The sequence below is a fragment of the Haemorhous mexicanus genome, chromosome 1, assembly GCF_027477595.1.
Source record: "Haemorhous mexicanus isolate bHaeMex1 chromosome 1, bHaeMex1.pri, whole genome shotgun sequence".
Taxonomy (NCBI): domain Eukaryota; kingdom Metazoa; phylum Chordata; class Aves; order Passeriformes; family Fringillidae; genus Haemorhous; species Haemorhous mexicanus.
The window spans coordinates 45,894,215-45,914,831 of record NC_082341.1 but is presented as its reverse complement, the minus strand read 5'-3'; the positions used below and the strand labels follow the sequence as shown (position 1 = coordinate 45,914,831).

General features: G+C 43.0%; 2 protein-coding genes and 1 non-coding gene across 4 annotated transcripts in view; 1 reads left to right on the top strand and 2 right to left on the bottom strand.

The window, feature by feature from the left end:
* SACM1L (SAC1 like phosphatidylinositide phosphatase) overlaps nt 1-13,871 on the bottom strand; it is a 29,286-nt gene extending 15,415 nt beyond the window's left edge. The window contains exons 1-5 of one of the 2 annotated variants that reach the window (XM_059848331.1): nt 13,713-13,871; nt 5,696-5,793; nt 4,013-4,087; nt 1,972-2,099; nt 847-996 (exon numbers count right to left, since the gene is read on the bottom strand). In XM_059848331.1, coding sequence (XP_059704314.1) covers nt 847-996; nt 1,972-2,099; nt 4,013-4,087; nt 5,696-5,793; nt 13,713-13,771 — 510 coding nt within the window. In that variant the 5' untranslated portion in view covers nt 13,772-13,871. Of the gene's footprint in view, nt 1-846; nt 997-1,971; nt 2,100-4,012; nt 4,088-5,695; nt 5,794-13,712 lie in introns of those variants that run through there. The other variant, XM_059848338.1, reaches the window with a different exon arrangement.
* A 160-nt stretch (nt 13,872-14,031) lies between these two features.
* On the top strand, nt 14,032-14,104 carry TRNAR-ACG (transfer RNA arginine (anticodon ACG)). The gene has a single exon. It is a non-coding gene; the product is annotated as a tRNA-Arg (tRNA).
* An 885-nt stretch (nt 14,105-14,989) lies between these two features.
* The window catches only part of LIMD1 (LIM domain containing 1), a 32,845-nt gene continuing 27,217 nt past the window's right edge, over nt 14,990-20,617 (bottom strand). Inside the window, exon 8 of the mRNA XM_059848305.1 lies at nt 14,990-20,251. Coding sequence (XP_059704288.1) covers nt 20,114-20,251 — 138 coding nt within the window. The 3' untranslated portion in view covers nt 14,990-20,113. The remainder of the gene's footprint in view (nt 20,252-20,617) is intronic.

Sequence of the window (20,617 nt, the reverse complement as noted above, 5' to 3'; positions counted from 1 at the left end):
AGTTGTTTCCTACTACCAGTACTGTTATAAAAAACAACAAACACAAATATCAAACAAAAACACCCACACTCCAAACACAGACCAGACTTCTCTTGCAGAAGAAAACTGGAGATGTTCAAAATTGCCATCATCCTTTTGATAAGCTATTATACTGCAGCCATGGGCATATGAAATTACACTGCAATTAACAATATATGATATCTGAATTTACTTGTAACTGATGTTTTTTACTGTACTTTTTCTTTCAAACAACCTTCTGAAGTGACCCAATTTTAAGGCAAAGCAATCCTTTTGTGTCCTTGCTCTCCCTGGCAAGAGCGCTGCCTGAGCAGCATTTGATGATGCAAAACAATCCCCAAATGTAAACAGTTTTCCCAATATTAAAAAAACCAAACCAAAAACCCACCAATACAGACACAAAAGAATTTCACGTTCAAATTGCACTTGGCTGCTGTCTTTAAGACAAAAGTAGCATACTAAATTCATGCTTCACACAAAGAATTGGAATAGTTTAGAAAGAATACAACATCCCAAGACTGACAGCCATAAAACCTGCAGATCTATTCCAAATTATCCTGGAAAAGAATATGAACACAAGTACAACTTATTCCATTTTGGATTCCTTCCCCCCTCTCAAAGGAATTGCTTGTTTTCTCTCAATTGCCCAAAATGCCTAGCTGCTTCTTCTTGTAATCAAAAGTGTTCAATATGAGAGGCAAAATTTAACTTCTTCTGGATTTTTCAAAATCCATTTAAAGTACATTTAGGAAGTACTTCCAACTTCTGTCTGCATCAAACTGACTGACAATTTGCAAGACACAAACACGAAGCAAACTCAATGCTTACCCTCTCTAGAAGGCTCATCTCCTGGAACTCGGGACTTGTGTTGGCCAGCCGCTGCAGGGTGTGTGTAAGGTCATAGGTTGTTGAGAAGTAAAACCCGTCCACGGTCAAGACATGGTTAAGCATTGATAAAAATACTTTATTGTCCTGCAACTGTTGAGATGAGGAAAGAACAGAAGATCTGTCATATACTGCTATCAAAATATTTTACTCTTGTAAGCTACCACTACTTTTTGAAGTGATGAGATGAATTTTGCTAGTATTCTAGCAATACATGACATCATCCAAGATTACCACACAAGAAGGAAAGCATGAGAGTGAAATTCTGATACCAGTTCACTGGTAACTTGCAGCTAGCATACTGCAACCAAATTCTGCAACAACAGTGGAGAGCAGAGAACAGTGTTCCTGTGAGGCAAATAGCTACTGATATTAAATGAATTCTAACAACTTCCAAGCAAAAGGGAAGCTGCTAGTTTCCCTGAAAACTATTCAGTCAAAAAAACCCCAAAAAACAAGATGGTAAGACAAAAGAAAATTTATAATCTGTGTTCTGGTTCAACCTCATTCCTTTCCTGAAAAAGCATCAAATTCCCTTCCAGCTCCATTGGTCAGCTACCCTGACCTGCTCTTTATCAATCCACTACATATCTGTTTTAAAAAAATCTTCCACCTATCCCTCCCTCAAAAAAATATAAGTCAATTTTTTCCCTGCTGAGTAATTATGTAATTGAACAATTCCATAAAGAAAGCAAGACAGGTAAGATGACAGCTATGCAGTTTATTGTAGGGGCTGTCAGAAAAGTAAATCTCTGAGAAAGACTTACAGAAACATTAGGAAGGGTGTACCATCTTAATAGAAGCAAAAATGCACATCCATAAACTGCAATGATATTCTAAGTTGTACCATGTGAGTTTATCACCTTGAATTTTATATACTTTTTATCACCTTGATTTTATATACATCTATACACAAATATTACAGCCATTGTAGTAACATGAACAAATCAGAAAAGAGGTATTGTTCAAAGAGCTTCTTAAAAAAAAGAATTCATAGCTTCCTCAAATTAGGTCCTGCGGCAATGAGCATTAAACATTCCTCCACACTCCGCTAATCAATGTACCTACCTGAATATCAGTTAAGTGCAGCATGGTCTTTTTGTAGGAAAGGATGTCAAAGTCTGTTGCTTTCCAGATTGCATGACCAAAAATCTCACCTACTTTTTTCTTTTTTGTTATTACAAGAAGATATGTGCCTGTAAATCAGAAAGAACAGAGTTTAAAAAAGCCAAAAAACTGCATGTATTAAGAAAAGCAGCCTATACCCATATCAGAAAATGGAAACCAACAGGACTTTGTGTTCTTAAGTGTAGCAAAACACACAGGGCTGGAGCAAAAGCAAAATGTACTTTCTAAGCTACCCACTTCTCTATGCTCAGAGATCTTGAGCTGCTCACTAAGTTTTTAAGGAACTTTAAAAAAAGTGGACAACATAAAGTGTCACCTACTCTTACTTGTGATCAGTGACAGTCTGAAAATCTTCAGGTTTGCCAGCTCAGAAAGAGGCCAATGCTCTTGAATGTGGTTTGAAAAGCACAGAGTAAGTCCAAAATACATGAAAGGAAGTATGCTTCAAAAGCCAAAAAGACTATTCAATTTATCATGAAAAAATACTCCTCCTAACAGATTCAAAACAGTACAAAGATTTGGGGTTCTTTTACCTATTTAAGACAGGAAGTGTGCTGTTTCCCTGGTTGCATGAGTAATAAAGCAAAAAACCCACCCATAAATCATGGACAGTTCACTCAGAGCAATTAATTTACAGTTACTGGTGAACACAACACAACCATATTTCTAAGCACAGCATATTTTAGTATCATCTTGTTTTTGTAGAAAAATTTTACTCTTAATACTGCAATAGGCAAAGAATATTTATATTTGTTAAAGATGCTGCATTGCTAGACACAGGGCCAGTTTTACAGTTCACAGCAATGAACTGCCTAATAACACTTAGCTGAACATTTAATTTAACTAATAACATCTTTACCTTGACAGCTGTATGCTAACACGCAGTGCAAAGCTCTGCAGGACAGTATGAAAAAAACCCAAGCTTTTAAGAGACTTAACATATTCTATATTTTATTTAATATTCAGGCAGATGAAAAGTAGTCATTACCAAGCCTCTAAGCGGTGACAATTCCCCTTTGGGACAGTTCAGTTTTTAAACAGTCAGCACTCGCTGAGTCCCTAAGACACATGTATCCATTGCATTGCTCTGACTCTGCAAGACCCACAATTCTTTAGAATATGGGCATAGAAAGTTGAGCAGTTTTAAGATCCTGTAGAAGTCACAGCATTCAACACAATGACCCTTTGCCTCAATTGAGAATACTGCAGTGAGTGATCTTTAATCCTTTCTACATATGGGGATTTTATTCAGTATGTATGCTGCTTATTACATCATTTTTCAGAGTGTTTCAGTCTCAAACTCTACCAAATTCTACAAAAAGCATTATTGGAGCAGCAATACTTTCCCAAAGCAGCTTACTTTCCCAAAAGCTTGCACTTTATGCATCAGGTGTATTCATGACACTGGCTGCTTAGACCTGACCACTGAGACACTTAGAAAAACTGGACAACTTATTTTTACATTATCCTTAAACTCTCTAAACTTAGAATTGTTCTAGTCTGCCCTTGTCCTTTTCATGCTGGATTTTCTTTGTATTTGTAGGGCAGATGCAACTCAATCATTACTTGAACAGCTGCATCTACTTGTCTATGCTCCAGTCACTCTCAGCTATTTGTGTACCATGAGTATCAAGCTTCACAACACAACACTTGACTGTTGCATCAAATCCTGCAGCTCAGATGAAAATAGTTACAAAGAATAAGTAGATGAGTTTTGCACTCATTTGAAATGCATTTCTTATAACTCAAACAACTATTATTTAACCCTACCTTTAGAGTACCTCCTAGTTTAAGAGTTACACAAACATTCATGATAAAGTAGATTTGGATGCCTCCATCCTCTAGAAGTAACAAGGAAAGCCTGTCAAACTGATGAAAGTGCATCTTCAGATACTTGCAAATACTATTTTTGCCTTTAAAGCTTCTTCAGCAATCTATTTTGTCTAAGTATTTTTAAAGAGCAGAGTTCTGTTCTCCTTACCTGCCACCAATCGGATTGTTCCCAAAATACCAAATATTGGCCTTGTAACAGCTGAAGGGGGAACATCTTTTTTAACTGAAAAGCAGAAGAAAATAACATCAGAATTTCAGACTGCTTCTTTCATGACTGTACTGGAACACAATTAGAACTAGGTTTCTCCAGCCTTCCTTGTCAAATCAAGTTTTGCTACAGTATATTTATAAGTATATAAATATATTTAAGTATAAGAAACAAAGCAGAATTTCAAAGCCTGATGGAGCTTCGGGAGGAGGATCTGGGATTCTAACCCACCTTCTCACCAATTTCTCATGTTTAATAAAAGTAGTCATTCAACTTGAATAAATTCAAGCTTACTTTCCTAATAGCATAAGCAAGCAGACTCCTCAATAATGTATTGTCCTGCCAGCTTCCAGAAGCTTTGTTTTGAAGCCATCAAGACATAAAGGATAACCAAACCACAAGTGCTTGTGCCTCCCAGGTCTGTTTGCATCTTCTGAGCCTTAGTCAATTTCTGTCTCAGAAGATCTAAGCTGTCTCCGCAAAACTACCAACAGCAGCATACATGTGGCAAGGGATACAGTATTCCAAACAACACACCAGGAGATCCAAAAACTATCCAAATATCAATTAAAAGTCTACCAATGTGTAAGTTTAACCTATCTACATTTCTAAAACAACAGAAGGGATTTTAGAGATACCGAAACTCAAACCATCCCCCAGAATGAAGAATTTTTCCAGAACTCAGAAAACTGAGAAAGGTAACCCTGGAGTCTTCTTTTGCTTTAAACACCTTGCAGGTTCATCTGATAAAAGAGCAGCAGTAAGAGAGATGTAGACTGACAAAAGACTAGGGATAACTATCTTGACAGTTTCGAAAGGACAGTTGTGAAGGAGAAACAGAAATAATTTACTATGATACCAAAAGTTTTAGTGGGATGGGCACACTGCTCTTACATGAAGTATACAAGAAGCCTAAGAAAAGAGGGGGAATGACTCCTTTTATATTACTATTACTGGAGCATTTCTGTCTGTTTGGAGATCAGTAATACTGTGCTACCAAACTCCTGAAGTATCAAAACGGAAGTCCCCCAGTGCCTTCATTTTACTGTTATTTAATCAAAGTTCTTTGTTTCATACTCTTTTAAAAATGTAACTAAAATTATCAAGACATCAACAGGCTTAAGACTTTTCCCACTGGCATTTGAACCTGTATTTGCAACACAGAACGAAAATTTCTCCTAAGAAAATTTTTTACTGTTGCTATTTCTGGAGGCTTTATGAAAAGTCAGGTTTCAGTTTTATATAAAAGACAGCACTGGGACAATTTGCAAAAGCTGAAGAACGCCAGCGTTCAATCTTTCCCCTGCTTGATCTTGAACTTCTAGCACCAACCCTAACTAGCGTGAATGAGTCAGCTTCCCCTGTTGTGATGGACAGTCTTACCAAAGAACAGGCAAGCACTATCACCCTGGGAACCCACAGCATCAAACCCACAGCCAAAATACATTTGCAACAAAGTTCTGCAGAACAGAATACAAAGCATTGTTTTAAACAGTAACAAAGTAAAAACAACTATGTCAGTATTATCTCAGTAATGTCTGAAGATCTTCTTGGACTCCTAGAGCAAAACAGTCAAAAAGGACAGGGAAGACTGAATTGAGAAATACTGGTGAGGAGAGTCACCTGTAAGAGTAACTTCTGTGGAGACTCTGTCAATAGCAAGCACATCATCTGCTCCATCATCACAGGCTTCCACATAGAACTTCTCTGGTGTTATATGCCTTTATGGGAAGAAAGAGGAAAAAGTAATTAGTTTAGCAGAACTTACTTTGGGTTTGTTTATTCTTCACCACCTGAAGACAGAGCAATCAATTTTACACCTTATTTCAGCTGCAAAATAACAAAATTCTCACTGGATTGCTTCCCAACAGCCACTGATGTTGGCAGTGTGCCAAAAAAAAGGCAAAAAGGAAAAAAGAAGCAAGTCCAGCTCATCAGTTATTGCAAAATTCATGGCCTGATTAACAATCTTAACCCTTTTTTATTACTATATGGTAAAGACCTGAAAGTAAATTTGTGTATGTAGTGGTCCACTCTGATTCCTGTAAGCTTGAACCATATCTGATAAGCCAAAATCCAACACAAAATCAGAAGTTTTTGGTTTCAAACTTCCTAACAGATCAGAACACATCCCTAATAAACATAAATGTAATGTACGAAATTGTAAACACACCTGTTTCACCTTAGCGTTGTAAGTATTGCAAGTATCCACTGGAAACAACACAGAAGAAATGGAAAAGTTCAAGTGGCACACTAATTTATCGAAGCAGGGGTCTCAACACTACCATTTCCCAGGTGAGTTAGCCAGATCTACATAACACATGGCATTAACATGTACCCCTGCACCAGACAGGCAAGTCACACATCGACTTCCTGTTCATACCTCATTGCCTTATTTCCCTTCCTTCCCCCCAAAACCAGCACAAAACCCAATGCTAGTCAAACAGTTTTTAGAAGTGTTCCTTAAAAACACTCCCATTGTGGTACTTGCAAGAAGCCAGATGCGTTACACTGTGCATTGAGAGGAGGGTTATGCAGAAGTGGCTTGTAGCCATACACAGGAAATGCTCAGGAAACAAACAAAATGCCCCAAACACCCTTAAACTATTTCTCTTGAGTCTTACAGTGATCTTCTTAGTTTAAGGCTTGACAAGACATGGGGTCAGAGTTTTAAAATTCTTGTTCTGGTAACAGGGTAGGTATTTTTAGGCTCCTTCTCCCTAAATAGATCTTGCTTTTCTACTCATCTTTTATTTTTTTAATCCTTCAGAAAGCTGAATTAGAATCCTAATTTAGATCAGAGGAGTCTGATGGCCAGGTTTTGGTAGCGGGGTGAGGGGGCCACTACAGAACTGGCTCCTGTGAGAAGCTGCTGGAAGCTTCCTGTGTCTGACAGAGCCAATCTCAGCCAGCTCCAAGACAGACCCATTGCTGGCCAACACCAACACATCAGTGACAGTGGAAGCACCTCTGGGAGAACATATTTAAGAAGGGGAAAATGCTCAGCACAACACCACAACCAAGCAGCAGGAGAGAAAGAACATGTGACAGAAACAACCCTGCAGGCACCAAGGTCAGTGCAGAATGAGGGGCAGAACGTGCTCCAGGAGCGCAAGCAGAGACTCTCCTGCAGTCCCTGGTGAATGCCAGTGAGGCAAAGCTGTCCCTCTGCAGCCCATGGAGGTCCATGGCAGAGCACAGATCCACCTGCAGCCCTTGGAGGGCAACAGAGCAGGGTGATGCTCGTTAGAACAGGGTGCTAATAACACCAATGTTGTAGGTTTGAGGAGAGAAAAAAAATTGAAAAAAAAATCCACCAAACAACATAATACAACCAACTATAAAGCAATTAATAGTTAAGTGTTCATTAGATAATTTAACTTCATTAGAGTCTATGGGTCCTAAAATGGGAAACATATCTACAGTATTTCCTTTGTAAATCAGCATCCTTAAATCTTTCATGTACACATATTAAATGCTTTATCTTTGAAAATAAAAACATCAGAGTAAGAAATATAAACATGCAGTTCACTGAACACTGAAGCCTTAAAACACTCCTTTACTTCCACTGCTTCTGCTTTTGATGAAGTGCACCACGTGCATCCCCAGCTTTTTAGGGAAGTTTCACAGCAATAATGGGAGCTGTCTTTAAGGCAAAAAGCAAACAAGCTTACACAGATAGAAGAGGGGCAAGACAAGCTTAAAGACACCTACAAACCCTCACTTTGTTAAAGAATCTAAAAAGAAAAGAGTATATACCATTTAAGATGCAGTCAGAAACCTACTGCTAACTGGCAGGAGGCAGCAGGAAACATTTTTTCCTTTTTCCACAAGAGAAAGTTGCAGCTTATTGGTTTAGCTGAATGCTCATCTTTCTCTGGGATGCCAGTTGACACACAAGATTCCAGCTAAAACAACAATTGGGAAGAGACTCTATGAAGTTTACCATTGGATCTGTTGTGCCATTAACACAGATGCTTATTGACTCTTACTCATCTGAGCATCTTAAGCAAAGTAAGTTGAAAAAACACATTAACTTATCAGGTCATAAACAAAGTGTTGAGAACTACAGTTTAAGTTTTTGAATTCTCTGTATGAAGAGCACAACACAGACAAGACATCTGCGCTGACTGTACAGAGTGCAAAAAGCATTTCCATTCATGATAATATTTTTAAAAACTGTTCCTTACATTATAAAGTGCAACATGGCCATGACACTATTACAGTCTCAGAACAGAGATTCATATGCATATTGGTTAAAGCCTATTTTTAACCAACTGAGAAGCTTACAAATCTCAAATAATTGTCATATAACAAATGTTTTCTTTATCACTTGCAAGAAAAACAATTTCTCCCTGAAGATCAAGAAGTCTTTTATCTCAATATCCCCAAAAGAAAACAGAGAGAATTAGGGCTGCAACTGCAAATGATGCTGGTCTCTCAATGTGTGTCATATGGCCCGCTTTGCTAGATCACATCCCAGCATTTCTCTCTCTCAAATCCTAGACCATGCTATTTCCTGCCACCACCATTGCTTTTAACAACTTTATCATCTTCATTTCCTTTTACACAATGTCTATAGTTTAAGCGAAACTAGAAATTTATGTTTCACTTTTATTCAAAGTCCTCTTCCCATGGTTCCCTCCAGGACCAAATTCAGTGATAAAAGCGTCATGGAGAATGTAAGGCAAGTCAGCCCTGGTTTCAGCTCAATGGACCAAAAAGGCTTCAGCAGCTTGCATCAGTCTGAAACAGAAATGTTGACTCTTGAGTGAGAGGGGGATCGGGGTAAGAGGAAATGAAGTGACCAGTCTACAAAGTTGACAGAACCTGAACAAATACTACACTCTTGGGGTTAGCTTTAAAAACTGCCTTAAATAAAGCTGTGCAACACAAACTGGAAAGCCTAAGGCCCTGCAAGATATTGAATCTGTACTTCAGAAGAAGTGGGATAATTAGTACTCTACAAAATATTCAACAGAAAGATGATTCACTTAGTCCTTGCCTCATTTATGCAAGAAGTTCAACATTTCCTAAAATATAGTTGAGGAAGAGGCCAAGACTCCAAGCAGTTCCAGCCCAAGTGCTGATTTACAACTTCACCAATTACCAGAACTAGCTAGTAGTCTCATTCACATTTAAACAAACTTTTCTGTCGTAAAATTGCTGGAGTCAAGATGATTTCCTCTCACTTGTCTTTCAGAAAGGAAAATGATGAACATTGCATGCAAGAATAGGTTCATCTCCAAACTGTACTCACCAGCAAGCCTGTATGTCTATCACAAGTTTAGACAGCACACATGCTAATTTTAATCATCTGACAGGGAGATAGTAAATGGTGAAGAAAGGATCATTCACAACTAGAAACTGCATATTCATTCTATTCTTTTAATGAAATAAGATAGATGAAAGTCCAAGTGACAGTATTGTATAAAAAAATAACAATCAGGAAAGCAGTACTTTATAGAAGCCCACAGTGTCTGTAGTTCTGCTTAGAACTGGTTTTCATACACCCAGCCACATTCTGGTTTTGTATAAACTTCACATGTGACAGTGGAGCCTGCCTTCTCCTCAGCCACATTGTCACTGCTGTCTAGAACCATACAACACATCAAGAGCTCTCACCACCTTGCTTCATCACCATCTTGCTTCCCTTAGAACTTAACAGCATGTCAAATCTTCACAAAATTTGAGTCCTTCTATTTCCTTTCTTATTTAATTAAAGGAAAACTGACTACCATTATAATGAACTATTTCTCAGTACGGCTAAAGAAGAAAGGATGTGATAAGCGCAAATATTTTACATTTTTACTATAACTCACATTACTAAAGAGAGGAAGTATTGAAGAACTGCAATAACCAAATTCCCATTTCAAATATTACTGAAGGTGACTTGAATTTCATTTTGATAGTCTTCTGCAACTGAAACTGTGTAGATTGATGCAAGAGATAATGCAACTCAGCAGATTTCATTCCTACAATTCAAAGTTGCAGGAAAAAAGTATTGATTCCTAACATAACAAACATTAAAAAAAACCCCCAAAAATAACTAACCACTGCTTGCTTATATAAAGTGTAAAGTCAGACTCATTTACAGTTGTGAGATAGTATTGCTTTTGTTTATATATTTCTTGTGAGGTTTCACTTCCTTAGTTACGTTATAAAGCAGCACTGTGTATCATATAGATAATGCACAGTTGCATCCCACATTTTAATTAGGCTAATCTTACACACAGGAATATTCCTGTGCTCAGATGCAGCATGAAAGAGGACCCAGCACGCTCTAATGGCCACTAAAGATAGTACTTCACTCAATATCACTTAAGCCTTCTAGGCCTCAACAGCCAAATCCTTACTTCAGTAATTGATTATTTCACCATAAATACTTAACATTGCTCTAATGCAGGAAACTCTTTGATGTCAGCCTCTGAATACTGTAATAAAGGAACCCAGAAGCACACCCTGTACTGCACAGAGATGCATTTAGGATCTTGAGCACAGCAAACTGCTCTGCAGTGAGATACAAGATGTTAGTTTACACAGAGTCCCAACACCATGTTAAGTAACAGAGCTAACACACTGGTGGTTTCAGCACTCCAAGAGATACCAGACTTTCTAGGTGAGCAGGTGTGCTAATTATATGTCTCCCATAAATATTACTCCTTGAGCAGAAACAGCTCAAGGAATTGGAACATCTCCCATACAGCAGTAGTTGCTGCAGGGAGAAAACCCCCAGGATTTGGAAAACTAATGGAAATACCATTTAAAAACAACAAAGAAAAGGCATGTATTAAAGGCCTAGCTACATAGTGTCTATTTCCACTGAAGTTTCACTCTAGATGAAAATAATTTACTGTATAAGATAATGTCCTGCTCAACGAACATCCCTGAGCTTTACCATGACAGCTACTTTGATGTACCAGGAAGAAAGGGATTTGTAGGTGTCCTTTCTGGAAGTGTTACTCAAACCCAAATGCCCTTTTAGACCTCCCCCCAAACACACACATGAGTGGAAGGCACTGTGTTCAAGTGCAGTGGCTACCAAAGACTGACAAGTACTTTAACAAAGCGTGCGAGAGAACATAACTATGGGCAGGAAGAGTTAAATCTGAAACACAGCTAGTGTCATGGACCCATAGGAAACTGAGAAGGCTCTCAGCAAGGTAAGTCTTCATCCAAGCATAAAGAAAAAAAAGGTGATTTTAACTGAGCCAAAACAACAGAATTTTCTCTATTCTGCAGACACCTTTAGCAATCAGTTGTATGTATTAACTGGACTGGCAACTCCACTGCCTATTGTGGATGCAATACCTGCAATAGCTATTTGAATTTTACAATTTATTCCTGAGGCTACCAGAAGAAGTTAATTAAATATAGCAATGCCAGAGGTGACAACTATGGATAGCTGTTTTCAGGTTCATGGTTTTCACAATAACTGTTGGTGCAACTCAGTAAGTTCCACAAGCAGCACAAATGCCAGACATCAGCACTTCTACTGTTACCACCTGAACTTGACTGATGACACTGGTCAAAGCACAAAGGGTGTGAACCACTGCTTTTGATAAGGTGGAGAATACAAGGGGTTTGTTTTGAGAGCTAGGACCTGCGGCTAGACATACAGAACGGGGCCCTGTAGAGCATGGCAATCAGGGAAGCAGACTACCCAGAAAAGGTACAGTTGCAGAATCTGACCTTATCTTGAGAGTGAGTAATCAGTTAAAAATCCAAACCCAAACACTGTCACCACTGAATCCCCAAACTGAAATCTAGCCTGGATTTTTCATGAGAACATTGTCCTTTGACCTTGACAAGCTGGTAGGTTGACTCATCACCCAAGTTACGGTCCTTTATCTTCAAATGCTTAGTAAAAAGGCTGCAGCCACTATCACAACTTAGTGTAATGACAAGAAAAGAAAGCAATCTCATTTTTCACAAAACAATTCTGTTTTCATATTGATGAAAAAACTCATGTTAAACTACATCTGAGACAGCCTCATTCTAAAAAGATCAAAGCTTACTTTTAGTCAAGATTAAACTTTAAATGAGAGAATTCTTTACTAGCCTGTATCCAGAAAAGTGCTTTTACTTGAATAAATTCTCAGTAAGAACAACTGTGCACTACAAGTCACACAACTGCTACTCACACAACTCACCTTTATTCCTCTGCAGCCAAAAAGATCACAAGATCAGCGTAAAGACAGATAAATACTGTGCTAAGATGACAAGAGGAGGGGAAAAAAAAGAGAAAGCTTTCTGCCAAGTAAAGTCTTTCTGCCATCACTGATGACGACACTCTTCAGCAAGACTCAATTATCTCCAGGGTCGTTGTACCATCACATACTTACTTAACCAAAATGAGAAGTCTGGTGACTTTGAAACACATAACAGCATTATGGCAAACTGTTATACAGACACCCAAAAGATCTGTTTGCTCTGAATCCAAAAGATGACTGTCAAATGAAACTTAACAGAGCATAAAGTACAGTTAAATCAGGCTTAAGAGTCACTTTCAGATATTGCTGCCTGAAAATAGCATTAGTAACTCAATCATGGAATTTCCAGCTACTGTTTAGAGGTCAAAAGCCTGGGAATGCCTTTAGGACACACAAAGACACTTCAGTTTTGGCTTCAGACAGTCATGAAGAGTCTCATGCTCAGAGCAATACCCTCAGGAGTTTGAACCGGTGTGAGGGTTTATAATGGAGATGCCTCTTGCAGTGTTAACTTTGCACTGCTTTCGGTTATGCAACTTCTGCTGCTGTATTAAAGGCAGCAAACAAACATCTGGCACACACACACGTTCAAAGGGTTACAGTCTCCCATTAAAAAAAAAATCTGTTTTAATAACAGAATTACACTGAGTAGTTAGAAGAATTTATCTGGAGAAGTCACAGCCGGCACTGCACAAGAGAGTCCCGAAAGTTCAAAGCCCTCAAAGTTCAGTCATCGACTGGCATCAAAATCATCACGCACCACAAAAAAAGCCCATGTGTGTCACGAGAGAGCGATGGACAAGCACGCCTAGGGAACCTTGTGCTGGCAAGCGGCGCTGCACACCCACAGCCTTACAGCAGCGCCCGAGCCCCTAGAGCAGCAGGAAGGCAGATCACAGACAGAGCTGTCAGGGCTGGAAGCATCTCCGGAGATCACCTGGCCCAACGTCCCTGCCAAGGCACGGTCAACCCAGAGCAGGTGACACAGGAACGCGGCCAGGTGGGTTTGGAATTGCTCCAGAGACGGGAGCCTGCACAAGCAGCAGGCAGCCCAGGCTCCTCACGCCAAGGGAAGCCCCGCAGGCACTGACCTCCCGGACACGCGGGAGGGCAGCGAGACAGACACGGGAGCCGCCCGCCCACAGCGCTGCGGGATGGACGGCGACAGGGGACCCGTGTCCGCGGCCAAAGTCCTCCCTCTCCGTCCTCCTCCCGCACGCAGCCGCCGCCTCAGGCCAAGCCCTTCGCGATCACCCGGGGGAGCGAGGGGGCCGAGATGGGCAGAAAGGGCAGAGGACAGGCCGGGGGAGGGCAGGGTACAGCAGGGGACGGGTGACCGTCGCTCCACCAGCGGCTCCTCCCTTCCCTTTCCCTCCTCTTCGGCAGGTGCCAGAGCCGCACCACCCCCGTCCCAACGGGTCACTCACAGCTTCAGGCTGGCGTAGGCCGCCGCTGCCGTGGTTCCCACCGGTGCCGCCGTCGCCATCCGTCCCCTCGGGCTGTCCCCGGCCGCCGGCTCCGCTCCGACCCGGCCGCTCCCTCTCTGCCCGACTGACGCGTCCCTGGGCCGGAGCGACGGGGCCCCGCTCGGGACAAACCTCCGCGGGCGCGCTGGCGAGCCCAGGGCGGGGCGCCGCCTATGGCAGGAGAGGGCGGGGCCAGACGAACTTGCCGGCCCCGCCATTGGCTGAGGCAGCGGGAGGGAATTATGCTGAAATAGAGGGGGCAGCACCATCCTTATGAGCAGGGCCAGTGGCGCAATGGATAACGCGTCTGACTACGGATCAGAAGATTCTAGGTTCGACTCCTGGCTGGCTCGGCTGCTCCTTTTTCATAATTTTCTCTTTCATAATTTTTCTTTTTTGTGCTTTTTAGCTGAGGATGCTGCCTACAGGCCCCCCCACTTCTGTACATGCCCACCGCTGCCACCTCCTTGCCCTCAATGTGGGGGTCTCCAAGCCTCCCAGGGTTGGGTGGTGTTACAGGGCTTCCTGCCCTTGGCAGCCTACCAGCTCAGGCACAACGGCTGTCCACCTGGCCACCCTTGCTGATCCTGCAGGCTATGGGGTTTGGCCAGGAGCAAACCTGGGGCACCTCCTGGCCAGCTTCCCACCGGATCCAGCTCTCTGGGTGTTATGCCCCAGATCTGGGCAGCTCTTGCCCCAAGGACAGGGAACTATAATTAGTTATTCCAATGTATTTGCTTCATTTTAGCTGACAGCTCCAAGCGGCTGTGGTGCTGCTTGGCCAACATCCAGTCCTCGGGCATGAGGCATCTGGTAGCTGATAGCAGGGGCACCATGTGAACACCACCCAAAACCCTCAAGTCAAGGAACCCATCCCCACCAATGCTGCAAAGGAGACTTCCATGCTGGGGTCAGAGCCTGCTCCCACATGCAGCACATCCCTCCCCAGATCCTCAGCCTGTGATCTGGGTCTCCCCAGAAGGATGCCAGAGCAGGACAGCCTCCAATGCAGCTGCAGCAAATACCAGCTGCCTGCAAAGGACTGGAAATTCCCAGCAAACCCCACTGAGGTGGCTCTCCCCACCCTCAGCCACTGGCAGGGTGGGGGGGGGGGGGTGGGGTGTGGAGACAGGAGTAAGGAAGAGGTTGGGAAACCGTCATTTCACAGCACAGCTCCCCCCACCACGGACTCTGGGCAATGACAGTCATTGTAAGTTTAGGAAAGACTTGACTCTGAGTATTGCTTAAGATACTGTCTTTAATCACTGAAATCACAACAGGCCAGTGGCTTCATTCTGCTACTGGTCTCCATTCTTTATAAATACTTAACAGCACAGAAGAAAAGAGGGCTGTGCTCACAGGAGGCTAAGGTTAGTTACACCAGCACAAATCCTAAAATACTCTCTCCTGGAGCTGAGCTTTGAAGGAAACGTAAAATAACTAGTACCATTCAGTATTGTTAGGCAGGCTCTGGATTTGCTTTCTGGATCCAGAAAGGCAGAGCCTGGGAGTGTGCCTGGGTCCCTGCCTGGCCCTGCTCCGCAGACCTGCTGCGTGGGGAGGAGGGCTGGGCTAGCAACTGCAGCCCAGTCATGCCTCCACCAGGGCCACAGGGCTTTCCTGCCTTTACAGGATTCTTCGCCATGGATTTCCCATGGGGTCAGTTTCTTCCCATCTCCTGTCATGTCTGAGTGGGTTGCAGATGCATTGCCACACCAACTTCTGGCTGCCCTGGAAGAAAGCAGGGTAAGAATTTTTATTGCTCAGGAAAGATTTGCTTCTCCTTAGGAAAAGGGTGGGTGAGCAGTTCCAACCTTTCTCTGGGCTCGTGACAGGAAGATGTCTGCCCAGTCAGCTTCAGTGAGGACAGCCAGAGCCACTGCAGCCAGCGAGCAGCAGGACTCAGAAATGGAAAAGAAAAATGAACACACAAATGCCGTGCCATGATGAGAGATGCAAAGCCCCTCCCAACTTCTCCCAGTGGCACTCACAGGACGGGGGAAAGGGATGTATATCTGCTCATGGCCCTTCCCTGCCTGCAGGTACTGACTCCAGGGGTACAGCCCAGTGATGAAGCCTGAGTCAACTTGGCATTACATTCACACACAGAAAGTTGCTTAAAAGGCACCTACAAGCACTTGGCATGGGCACAGTGGTGTGAAAGGCAGGTGTGGCATGGGCAGCACCTGCCACACATCATGTGCATGGACACAGCTGTACACAGCACCCCAAGAAAGAGCACATAGCAAGTGGTCAAGGCCCACATGGGTTTTTTTTTTTCCCAAAAAAACAGATAATCCTTTCTTTGGAATGGCCAGCCAGACCCATGCCAGCTCTTGGAAGCCCAGTTTCCCCCTTTCAAGGCTGCCACATCACACCTGATTGCTGATGAAACTCCATCATTTACAGACTAAGCAGCTATTCACTTCGTAGTAAAAAGATCTACCAAAAAAACCCCAAAAAACCATTTAAATCTTGAAAGACTGGGAAAATGTTTTAAAAGCCCCCAAATGAAATTCAGAAACTGAAGAGCCTCAGATCTTTTCAAATGCTCCTTACCAGAGTGTTAGAAACTGCTGCTCCCTGTATTTTAACATCAGGGCAGTTTCCCAAATCGCTTTGATCACAGGTGCTTCTTACACTTGAAATTACACAAAAATGTCTGCTGCTTCTGTAGCTGGGGCTTCCCCACCCCCCTGCCCCCAGCTCTTATGCAAAAATCCCTATTTAAATGAGTTTATGTGTTTTAAGCAATAGAAATTTAACAGCATGATCTGAATGAAAAAATCTTTTAAGCTCTGATTCCTGAAAGCAGGCTTCAGGGAATTCACTTGAATAACTATTTGCATGAGAGTTACTCATTAACAGCACAATGGGACTTCCAAGGATCCCTTACTTTAAAGCCAGCCAGAAGAACTTGCTGGGGGAAGAACCAAGACTAACTTTTCATAGCATGTTTTCATAGCTTCTTAATAAATTAAAAGGCAACAAAATTCATGTGAACAGAAAAACCCAATGTATATCAGCCAGGAGATAAGTGAAATTTAACATGTTTTTTAAAATTCTTCTGAAGAGGACACAAAGTGTCACACCTCCAGCTCCAGAGCTATTTCTCCCTTTGGAGGAGCTGCCTGAAGGCAGGCAGGGAGGGCTTGCAGCTCCAGAGATGCCTGGTGGAGGGTCGGGAGGAGGAGAAGGCTCCCCCCTGTGCAGGATGCCCCTGCCTCCCCCTGTGCCACACACTGTCAGGCAGCTGCAGAGCTGAGGAGAAGCTGGGGAAAATCAACAGGGACTCAGATACTCACAGCCTGGGAGAAATAGTACTGAGCTTGAAAGAATTCAAACTCCCAGAGATAGATGCAGTGCAAGTTAGCACACACAGGGGTGCAGGGCAGTGCAGTTGATGCTTTGGCTTCAAAACCACAAGCTCACAGGCTCCTTTTTCAAGAGCTTGACACTGTCACTTCCAGCTCTTTGTAAATTCAGGAAAGGAGAGTGTTAACATTTAATAATTTATAGGGGACCTTAAAACTGGAAGTAGGGCATTTCCCCAGTGCTGAGGGATGCAGGATGGCTGACAGGAGTAAGAAGACACTGTGTGGGAGCAGAGGCCAAACTATCTGGTGATTCAATGCTGCCCTTGAGGCTTTCCATGAAGGAAAATTATCCTTCTTCCCATTCCCTTCTCTCCTGCTTATTCTGAGGTTTTGGGGAAGGCTGCAAGGCTGAGACATAAGTTTAAACTGCAGTTTAAAAACAAAATACCAGTCCCACTAGTATTTTCAGATCTTTACAAAAAAAAGGCCAAAAAATGTGCACAAGGGCTTGATTTAAAAAATCAAGAGGTAGCAAAAGCATGAACTACATAGCAGCTGGTCTTTCAGTGGCAGGAAGAGATGACCAAGGCTAGCGTTTCCAGCTCACTTCAAAAAACCACTTTGGTATCTCGTTGCCTTCACTGCCAAAAGCAGCCCAGGGCGCAGAACCACCTGCCCAGGACTATTTGAATTATTTACCAGGGATTGTGACCTGGTGTTATTTTCCACCTCAGCCCCTTCAGACAGGCCTAAGATCACAGTCACACCTGGAACACCCTCTCCCTGCTCCAGCCTAGCTGTGCTGCAGGACACAAGCTGATGGGATGCACTGGGGTGAGAGCACTATGGGATCTGCCCTGGCTGTTGTTGCCCTCGATCCACCCTGCTTGGATGCAGCACTGCTTACATTTCGTGTCAGCTCCCATCCCCTACCTAAACAGCATCTGGAGGCTAAATTTAAGGCTCTAGGGGGGCTCACATATTTGGGGTCAATTTTACCTCCTCTAAAATCATAGGTAAAACTCTCAGAAGATATATTTCACAGTCCTATAATGCCCTCCCTTGAGCTTTCAGTCACTCACTGAAGGGATTCATGTCCCCAGGAAAAATCGTGCTGCAGAGCCAAGCTAAAGCTCTGGATGGCTCCCAGGCAGGACCAGCCTCCAGACCCAAACTGCCATCCCCATCCTGAAGAGCAGTGGAAACAGGCAGAGGCACTTGCAGCTGGATGGGGCAGAGGGCTGGATGGTCAGTTGGCACCATCAAACTCCATGCCAGGCCCACCAAGCTCCTGAGGCTGGGGCAGTTTCACATTTCAGCCACACGAAGATGATTTACTAGCACAGGCAGAGACAGGCAACTTGCTGCTACCTGACACCTGTGCTGCTCCAGACGGGCACACGTTGCTGTCTGACTACATCAAGTGGAGCTCAAGCTACATCCGTGCTATTGGAAAAGAGGTTTGGTTGAACTGTAATGGGTTTTCAGCATGGGAACATTATGGGAGTCCCAGTGCCATGGCTCAGCTAATTTATTGTCATTTCCACACTGAAAAGATCTTCAAGAATGTCATCCCATCCTCTGCCAGTCAGAACCAAATTTGCAACTTCAGCATAGATACATGAGGATTTAACACACTTTCCACACAAAGAAAGAGCAGTTAAGATCCCCAACTGCATCTGAGGCTTTAAATTAAGAACTTTTTGTTAAACAAAAGTACCAGTACATGAGAGGCCGCACAGCTTTGGTAGGTACAGAAAATGCACTGCAGGCACACCTATCATAAATGTAACACATACAAGGGGAACAGATTTCTTTGACTACAAAGCAGGGAGCGGGGGAGTGGGAGGGTCAAGAAAAGAAACAATTTGCCTTCCCGGTTTCCCAGCAGAAGGGAAAGTAAGGGCCAAACTCTCTAACCCCTTGCTCAGATAAGCTGTTATTATTCATAGGAGCAAATCTGTTTATGCCAACATACTCATCTGAGTTCAGGTTGTGGAGCTGGGCTCTAAATCCCTGCGTGACAAAGCCTTCACAACAACCTCAAGTTCACTCCCAAGCACTGAATAAGCACCACTATGAAATGGCTTTGTGCTGGGTAAACACCATGAAAAGGAATAGCCAGGCTGAGGGCTGAGCTGTGAGGACAAACTGGAAAACTCAGGCAACTGTCTGTGTATGGAGAGCTTTTTTCCAAAGCGAGCTCTGCACGCAAGAATGAGGGTGGATTTTCCCCATGTCCACACTTTCAGCATCCTGACCTTTCCTTTCCAAATATGATCCACTATTCAGACTCTGACACAGCAGACTGGCTCCTATGTGTCATGCTGACACACAAGCCTGGGCCCCAAGTCATTGCAGTAGCTTAGCCTAGCTTGTTCCAGTTTTTTGTCCTGCCTGAAATGGGATGTTTGCCTCCAGTTGCCAGACAGCATTGCCTGGTTTGTGCTTGGAGAGCTGGTACTCTTACAGCCAGACTTGATACTGGAGTTCAGGGAATTAACTGAAAGGTCTGAGTGTGCCATTTTGCACAGACTCCTTTCTTTAGTTTTCCTAAAGAATTAATAAAAACAGAGAGTGTCTAAAAAGCTGGTACTAATAGGGTGGTGTCCTTCAGAGAACCTGGTGAAATGTGCTTTCAAGGAACAGTAGACTGATGGGATGTCCCTGGCAGGCAGGCCAGCCTCTGGCTTTTTAATTGTGCATGGCATGATCTGAGTTCATAGGCACGAGAGCAAATCGTGCTTTCACTGAAGAATCTTCCAAAATGAGCCCAGAGGAATCTCCAGGCAGCAGAAAAAGACATTTAAAAGTAAACTGATCAGTTTAGGTGACATGACACATTCTTGGTCAAGTAGACATGGTTTGATGTAGCTGAAACCCCCAAGCATACAAACTTGGTGAATCCAGCAAAAATCTCTCATATCCTTTGACAGGAACATTGCTGACTGGCAAAAAACATGCACAGGAAATCAGCTAAAGGTGGGGAGAGGGGGATCATGTAACAACTCTTCTGTCCTGGCTTTCCAACGCTGGCCACGCTGACTAGTAGTGGTGCTGGTAGGCAGCTGCTGGGGTTGTGCCATTCTCTATGTGTTTCAGGTGACAGGAGTGACAAAGCAAATGTTCATCCAGTGGGTAGCAGCGATGTCCATCTTCGTCGTTCAGTTCCATCCCACAGTCCTGCAAAGAGAGGCCGAGCAAATTATTAGAGCTTGTGCTCATCTCCCAGTGTCAGCTGGGGTCTGGCTTCTGGGAGAGTCATTTTGTGACAAGAACAGACAACACCCAGCCAACAGCTCCTTCCTAATAGGTCCAGCATGTACCACAAGACAAAAAACATCCGACACAGGCATTTTGATGGGCAGCCTTGTACAAATTTGTTTAAAGCAGTTTTATTGAATAAGCTTCATCTTGTGGTAAGGTGCAACCCTCTGTATTTTAAATATGCTTGTGTCTCCTTACACTGTCAGGTAAGATTCACCTCTTCACATTACAGTTGTACTGATGTGAAATCAGATTGTGGAGTCAGGGCCTCTTTTCACTGCA